Genomic DNA, 8,227 nt, shown 5'->3' with positions numbered 1-8,227 from the left:
CAACCTGAGTTATCAAACATCAGACTTGATGTTTCGAGACATGGGCCAAAGGGGAAACCTTTCAGTGTGTTTGGTCCAGGCTGGGTTATGCTCGAGGCAAAGGTGTGTCAGTGTGTTGGATAATACTCTTTTCTTGACCTGGAGATGGGGACACTGAGAGGTGTTTTAAAAACTTTTATTCCATTTTCAGTCTCATGAGAAGGGTGAGACAATACAGATGTTCTAATTCACGCCATCACAATCAAAAGCCAACTACTTCCTAATTATAATACATTATAAGTGTTTCTTGGTCTATCAGCCTTTTTGTCATGCCATGTTGTAGATGCCTTAAAGCCAATTATTTGAAACTACCCCTCGTGGGTCCCACTACAATGCATCTTTCATAGCTCTGTTTTTCCAAAGTCTTATTTGCAAGGCCATCTTTTGAAACTTTTTTCCAGCTCCATTTCTCTCTCAACAATATCTGTCCTATTCCATGGAAATTTTTAAGTTAGTATTTTTTGTTTCAAGATTTATATACAGATTCATACTTTGTGGGCCTTCTATTAGGCTCTAAAAACTTTCTACAAATCCATTTCCCACATCAGTGCACTTGGCTCCTTCTCTCCTCATTGTGCCTGGCAAGCACAGGAGCCCAGAGTTCCTGCAGAACCCATCACAGCACTCAGTGGGAGCAAACTTGTGTCCAGTCCTCACCTGGAGCTGTGGTGCCCAGCATTCCACCACACTGCAATAAGGAACTGTTCCTGCTCTTTCAGAAGGAGCTAAGGAGCTTTGGCCTTCAGATCAATTGTCTGCAGGCTCCTGCAGTGCCTGGTGCTGCTCCCTTGCCAGAGGCATCCCAGGCCAGGGGGGCACATCTGGGCTGCTGTGTCTGGCTCTGGGGCTCCCTGTGCTGGGCAGTGAGGAGGAGCTGCAGAGGCTCTGCAGGACTGACAGGATGGGCTTTGGGGCTGGCAGGAGAAGCTGAGGGACCTGGGCTGCTGGAGCTCCTGAAGAGGAGGCCCAGGGCTCCTCCTGCAACTGCTCCAAGGGTGGCTTCAGAGAATCCCAGAATCAGCAAGGGTGGAACAGGCCATGGAGATCATCATGTCCAACCTGTGCCCTGACACTGCCTTGTCTCCCCTGAGCCTCCTCCAGGATAAACAACCCCAGCTCCCTCAGCTGCTCCTCACAGGACTTGTGCTCCAGACCCCTGCCCAGCCTTGTTGCCCTTCTCTGGACACGCTCCAGCCTGTCCGTGTCCTTCCTGAATTGGGGGGCCCAGAACTGCAAACAGCACTCGAGGTGCTGCCCAAGAAGTGTCGATCACAGGGGAAGAATCCCTGCCCTGCTCCTGCTGGCCACACCATTCCTGAGCCAGGCCAGGAGCCATTGGCCGGCTTGCCCACCTGGGCACACTGCTGGCTCATGCCCAGCCTGCTGTCCATCAGTCCCTGCAGGTCCCTTTCTGCCTGGCTGCTCTCCAGCCACTCTGGCACCTTGTTGAGGGAGGCAGGCAGGGAGGGAACGGGTCCAGATCCAGTCCTTCCTGAAATGTGGTGTTTGCTGGTACTGCCAGTTCCCACATCTTGGTATTTCTGTATTCTGGCACAGCCCAAGTGCAGCAATTTGCTGGCAAAGAAAGCCAAAACCAAGCAAATACCTGGTACCTACAGCAACCCGATCTTGTGTTTGCCGACACCGCCAGTACCCAGATCGGGAATTTTTCAGATGCCTACACAGCACAATTCCAGCAATTTGCTGGCACAGAAAATTAGCATCAGGAAATTTCTCAGTGCCGGCTCATCCCTCACCCAGATCTGTTGTGCGATGGCACTGCCAGTGCCCACATCTGGCAATTTCCCTCTTCTGGCACCACCCAAGTCCAGCAATTTGCTGGCAAAGAAAGCTAAAACCTGGCAATTTCCCCTTGCCAGCACCGCCCAATCTGGAGTTTGCTGGCAGCAGGATCCCAAGAAAGAAGGAAGGAAAGAAGGAAAGAAAAGAGGAAGGCATCCAGATCCAGTCCTTCCTGGAGCCTGAAATGGGCTGTTTGCTGGCACTGCCAGTGCCCAGATCTGGAAATTTCCCTATTCCGGCACAGCCCAAGTGCAGCAATTTGCTGGCACAGAAATCCAAAACCTGTGGCAGCTTCCTGCTACTGGGTCTGGCACCACCCACATCTTGCATGTCATGTAACTAGAACCCAGATTTGGAAATTTCCCAGAGCCAGCAGAGCCCAAATCCAGCAGATTTCTATCCCTGGCAATGACACCACCTAGATCTGGCGCCAGCGCCCAGATCTGAAAACTTCCTGGTGCTGGCACAGCCCAAGTCCAGCGATTTGCTGGCACAGAAAGCCAAAATTTGTAAATCTGCAGGTTCTGGCTCCAGCACCATCCAGATCTGGTGTTTTCTGGGATCGCCAGTACCTAGATTTGGAAATTTCCCAATGCCTTCACAGCCCAGGTCTAGCAATGTGGTTTTAGCAAGCTTAGGAAGAGAAGTTCCTTGGACGGTGACTTTCCTTTTTCTTAGAACTGTTTAAACCTGCTCTGGACTGAAAACCCAGTCAGCACCGGCAGCAGCTCACACCTGTGGCCCCCCCAGCTCTGGGACGCTGCATTCCAGCGCCAGAGGGACTTAGAAGAGACTGAGTGAGCCAACTAGAACCCACAAAAAGGACTTTCTGAATTTGCCATCTCTTCAGCACTGTCCGAGGTTTTATTTAATGTTATTCATTTTTCATGCTTGTGAATACTTTACTTGTTATATAAACTGGGTTTTTTTCACTTTTCTCCAGGAAAGTCTTTTCCTGAACTAGTAGGGGGAGGGGCTGCTTGAACTTCTTTCTAGATGGACCCCTTTTGGAGATTTCCTCCCAAAATTTGCCCTAAACCTGCACAAACAGTCATCATGAAAATTTCACCAGTGACATAATTTCCTGGTGGCAAATCTTGTGACGGAAGCTTGACCTTGTTCTCCATGAGAGATTCTTGGGAAGAGCAGACAGGAGAAAATTCCTGGAAAACTGAAACAGCATTCCAGAAGGGAAATGAAAATGAAGGAAACAATCCAAGATGTTTTCCTCTGTTAATTTCTATGCTCCCCTTTTCCATGTTGCTCTACTTCTCCATCCCAGTAATTCCAGATGCACCTCACCTCTAAGACTGGTGACTTAGGGATTTTTAGACACTCTAAAATACCATGAGCCACACAGAGTTTTCCTTCCCCTGTTTTTACTGGAAAGCAACACTGGAGATGTAAGTGTGGTGCTTGGGTCAGGTAGGAATCCTACACCAAGGGAAGGTGGCCCGACAGTGTTTGACCCTCAGCAAAGACAATGCACAGCAGCAAGCGAGGGGGATCGCTGTGCCAGTGTGCAGGAGTCAGGGCTCTGCATCTGGGCTCAGCGCTGCAAAGTTCCCGTGTTTGGGCAGACGGAGGGGCTGTCCCCGGGGCGCGCGGGGCTCGAACGTGGGGCTCGTGGGGCGAGCGGGGAACGGACACGGGGACGAACGGCCCCGGTGCTTCAGTTGCAGCAGCGGCAGCGGCGGCGGCAGCAGCGGCGGCAGCAAAAGCAGATATTCTCCAACACTCTTTCTCTTTCTTTCTCCTCTCTCCCTTTCCCGCTGTCTGGCACCCTTCTCTCGGGGTCCCTTGCCCGGCGACCCTCTCCTCTCCCAGCCTCCCTCTCCCCTGCCGGGCCGGGCCATGCCCCCGGCCCGGCCCCGCCCCCAGGCGGGGCTGCCCCGTGCCCGGCCCCGGCCGTTCCGCCGCGGTCTCGCCTCCGCCCGGCTCTGGCAGTACTGGCGGTGGCGTTGTTGGGCGGGCATCAGTGCCTGGTGCGGGGGCGGCATCGCCGCCCTTCGGCTCCGCCTGGCCCGAGCCCAGCCCCGGACCCGACGCAGGCTCCAGTCCCGACCCCAGCCCCGGCCCCGGCCCCGGCCCCGACCCCGGCCCCGGCCCCGGCCCCGGCCCCGGCCCCGGCCCCGGCCCCGGCTCCTCCCGGGGCCCGCGGAGGACACACGCGGCGCGGCCGCTCCCGCCGCCTCCGCTGCGGTTTCCCCGGCCCGAGCTCCGCCTCTCGGCAGCGCGGCCGCCGGCCTCGAGCCTCCCGTGCCGCGTTCCGAAGAGCGAACGCCTGGGCATGGCCGACCCGGGGCGCTTGAGAGGCGCTCGGGGGCCGTGGCTGGCCCCGGGCCGAGCGCTGACAGCCGCGTCCCGCCCGCAGGGAAGACGCAGCAGGGCCTGAAGGAGCAGTACAGGCTGGGTTCGCTGCTGGGGCGCGGCGGCTTCGGCAGCGTCTTCGCGGCCACGCGGCTCTCGGACGGCGCCCAGGTGAGCGGCGGACAAGGAGGAGTGGGCGGAGGAGGAGGAGGAGGAGGAGGAGGAGAAGGGCAGAGGATGGGGCTGGGCAGGGCAGGCGGCGAGCTGAACCCGCTGCTCCCCTTGACTTACAGGTGGCCATCAAAAGGGTGCCACGCAACCGCGTCCTGCACTGGGGCGAGCTGGTGAGTGAGCGGGGCCAGCAGCCGGGGCTGCCGGCCGGGGATGAGCCGAGGCCCGGCAGGGTGGGAGCCGCCAGGACACCCCGAGGGAGAGCAGGCATGGGGCCAGCGCAGGGCACAGAGCATCCCTGGCTGGCTGAGGGCTTCACGAGCCCTGACACGGCATCAGCCCCACTGATGGCATCGTGCTCCTCCCGCAGCCCGACGGCACCAGCGCACCCCTGGAGATCGTGCTGCTGGCCAAGGTGTCCACTGGCTTCCCTGGTGTGGTCCAGCTGCTGGAGTGGCTTGAGCTCCCCAAGGACATCTTGATGGTGCTGGAGCGGCCAAAGCGGTGTCAGGACCTGCATCGTTTCATTCGGGCACGGCGGTTCCTGCCCGAGGAGGAGGCGCGGGAGCTGTTCCGCCAGGTGCTGGAGGCCGTGCGGCACTGCACCAGCTGTGGGGTCCTGCACCGCGACATCAAACCAGGGAACATCCTGGTTGACCTGGACACTGGGCAGGCCAAAGTAATTGACTTTGGCTGTGGCACCTACCTGCAAGACACAGCCTACACTCACTTTGCAGGTGAGCCCACACAGGGCTCCTGGGCCCAGCATCTCATGACCCAACATCTCCCAGCCCAAGCTGGCTGTGGCAGCAGGGATTCTCTCTTTTGTGGCCTTTCATGGCACTGAGTCTTCAGCTGAGTTTCTTTTGAGACTCAGGGCTGAGTGGGTAGCCATCTTCCAGCCCTGCTGGCAGCCTTTGCCCCCCACTCTGCCCAGAACTGGTGCTGGGGCAGCCAGCCCAACAAAAACACCCATGGGTGGGGGTAGCAGAGAGGGGGGACCGGAACCGGTGCCCAGCCGGTTTGGTGTGCAGGTGAGAAAGGGCTTGGACTGCTCCACTCACCTGGTCTGTTGGGGTTCATAATGTTTTTTGGGGCAATGCAGGCAGGGAGGATGAGAGCATGGTTTTTCCCAGCACTGGGTGGGTTCTTCCTTGTTATGGTCAGGACTTGCCAGGGCTTCCACTGCCCCCTTGAAACACCAGTGGCTTCTTTTCCAACCCCAAGTCTGTACACAAGTCCCAGGTGCTGGTGAGAGGGCAGTGCTCACCCTGTGTGCCACTGAGGCAGCCCCCACATGCCCAGGGATGCTGGGGCCAGGCTCTGGGAGCAGCAGCATCCCCCTGATGAACTCCATCTGTATTCCATAGGAACACGGTCATACAGCCCCCCGGAATGGACCCACTTTGGCCGGTACTATGGCAAGCCAGCTACCATCTGGTCCCTGGGCATCCTGCTGCACCAGATGGTCTGCGGGGAGCACCCTTTCAGGAGGGGCCAGAACATCAGCTGGGACCATCAGCTCTCGCTGCCACAACAGCTCTCTCAAGGTGGATCCTCATCTCTGGGCTTGTGGGGAATTCCAGTGCTGGGAGACAGCAGCGGGCTTGTGGGCATCCTGCACTGGCAGCTGCTGAGGAGGCGGCACATGTCCTGCTCTCCTCCAAAACAGGGAGTTGATGGGAAAGTTCAGGCCGAGCTTTGAGCACATCCAGCATGGCCTGGGCATGGGAATGGTGGGGCAAAGCCAATAGGAGCCTTCTCCAACTAACTGGTGGTTTCTGGTTTCTCTTCCCAGAGTGCCAAGATCTGATCAGGCGGTGTTTATCCATGCTGGACTTGGAAAGGCCCTCATTAGAAGAGGTGTTCTGTCATCCTTGGATGCAGGATATTCATCTGCCCTAGAAGAAGGGAGAGAGCCACAGGCACACTTTGATCCAGGGCCCTGGTAAGTTCCAGCTCCACACATGCCTTGGCAATCAGAAGCAAAGGAACCCAGCCCTTTTTGTGTTGCCTGTGCCACTGCATCGGGCTCATGGGATGGGAACACACAGACCTTGTGCTGGAGCTGAGCTGCTCTGCCCAGCCCTGGTGGCTGCCATCCAAGCTGGTTTTGCTTGTTCTGGTTCCCTGACAGCTGGGGCCCTGGGCAGAGCCCTGAGAGCCTGATCTGCCCCCAGGGAAGGAGAAGGAGCCCCTGGAGAAGCTGTACCAGGTGGGGCTGCTGCTGTTGGAGAGAGTGAGGATGACACCAAGGATGACAAGCTCTTCCTCAGCCTGGCCAGCTGAAGATGATGGACTTTGATTCTGGCACCTTCTTCAAAGCCAGGCTCCACAGTGAATTTGCAGATGAGTCCACATGCAGGGGGATGTTCTCAGATTTGGGCATTGCCCAGCCTGGCTGGGAACCAAAGGCTTCCCCTTTGCTGGGGCAGATGCAGCTCATTCTTCAGTGGCTGCCCAGCTGCTTTTGGCAGGGCTGGGGCATGGCCTGGGGTGGGTACGAAATGGGAGTGGGCTCCTGGCCCTGCCAACAGCCCCCAGCACCCACCATGCCCCGGGCTGGGGCTGGGGCAGCCAGCCCGACACAAACAAAGCCCCATGGTGGGAGCAGAGGTGGGACTCCAGAACTTGTGCAGGGGCTGCTTTGCTGTACAGGCAAGGAAGGGCTTGGGCTTCTCCACTGCCCTTGTTTGCTTTGGGGTCACCGCGATTTTAGGGGGCAGTGCTGGGGGGGAAGAGAGAAAGTGTGGGCTTCCCTCACCCATGGATGGGTTTTTCCCTATCATGTGGGGGTTTGGCCTTCCTCAAGGCCCTGACAGAGATAAGAGTTTTTACTGTTTTTCTTGTTTTCTCTTTTTGTCTCTAATCTCTTTTCAATAATGTGTTGTTTGTTTTTCCAGAGGAAGCGTTCCAGGTGGTCCAGTGTGGATGGGGAAGTGCTGGGGAGCAGCTGTGGTGTGGATGGGCCGTGCCCTTGGAGAAGGCTGAGGACATGGTTTGGGAGCAGCTTTTCTTTCAGCCGTGGCTGGAGTGAGGTGGGTCCCTGTGTGCTTGGCAGAGTGGGATCAGAGCTTTTGGGAGCTGGCAGCGAGCACAGGAGCATCCTGCTCTGGGCAGCTGCTGAGTGCTGGATGTGCCCTGGCTGGCTGCAGGCTGGGCACATGTGCTGCCCTCCTGCTCTGCTGCCAAAGGCAGGGATGGGCAGCTCTGGGCACAGCTCTGAGCACAGCCAGCATGGCCTGGGCACCGCAGGCCTTGGCACAAGGGCACAGGAGCCCTCAGCTGACGGGCGGTTTCTGCTTTCTCTCCTTGCAGCCAGGCTCTGCGGGTGCTGAGGCTGCTCTGGGCTCTGTCAGGGCTCTGCTGGGCTCAGCCCTGGGCCCAGCTGGGCTGGCTCTGCCCTCACATTGCTCTGACAGCTTTGCATCAGACGAGCCCGTTGCGAGCACAGCGCCTGAGCTTTGTGCTTTGGCAGGTGAGTGAGACTCTGCTGCAGGCCCAGAGATTGCAGCTGGGGTCACACATCCAACTGGCAAGGACCCAAACTCTCCACAGTCCCAGCTGAACGCCTGGATCTGTACAGGGTGTTTTGTCTGTCCCATTCTTTCTTCTTTATTGGCTGGAATTGTGCAATTGCACTTTCTTCCTCCTCTAGCAGTGCCACGAGTGGGCCAAAGCTGGCGAGTGGGCCGTGCTCCTGAGGCAGTGCAGTCTGGAGCTGATGGATGGAGAATTGCCCTTCTGCACTGCCAAGCCAGAGCAAAAAGCTTTCAGTGGGACTTTGTGTCTATTAAATCCCTGACATTTTTAACAGGAATATGCAGCTCATTCCCAGGCTGAGAAGGAAGGTCATCTTCTAAAGGATTTGGACTTTGACAGAGTTTCCATTCCCAGTCCTGCT

The 8,227-nt window shown here is 57.4% G+C and overlaps 1 protein-coding gene across 1 annotated transcript; it reads left to right on the top strand.

Annotated features, from left to right (window-relative positions):
• Positions 1-3,687: 3,687 nt before the first annotated feature.
• LOC131094618 (serine/threonine-protein kinase pim-1-like) lies at positions 3,688-6,228 on the top strand (the record flags this gene model as incomplete). Its single annotated transcript, XM_058042272.1, has 6 exons — positions 3,688-3,865; positions 3,962-4,323; positions 4,446-4,496; positions 4,694-5,060; positions 5,694-5,873; positions 6,122-6,228. Coding segments are annotated over 6 exons (1,245 nt in total), but the record flags the coding sequence as incomplete, so codon positions are not given.
• Between the last annotated feature and the right edge of the window lie 1,999 nt (positions 6,229-8,227).

Source organism: Melospiza georgiana, chromosome 30 (assembly GCF_028018845.1).
Source record: "Melospiza georgiana isolate bMelGeo1 chromosome 30, bMelGeo1.pri, whole genome shotgun sequence".
NCBI lineage: Eukaryota > Metazoa > Chordata > Aves > Passeriformes > Passerellidae > Melospiza > Melospiza georgiana.
The sequence above is the reverse complement of the archived record's forward strand: the minus strand, read 5'-3'. Positions and strand labels throughout refer to the sequence as shown.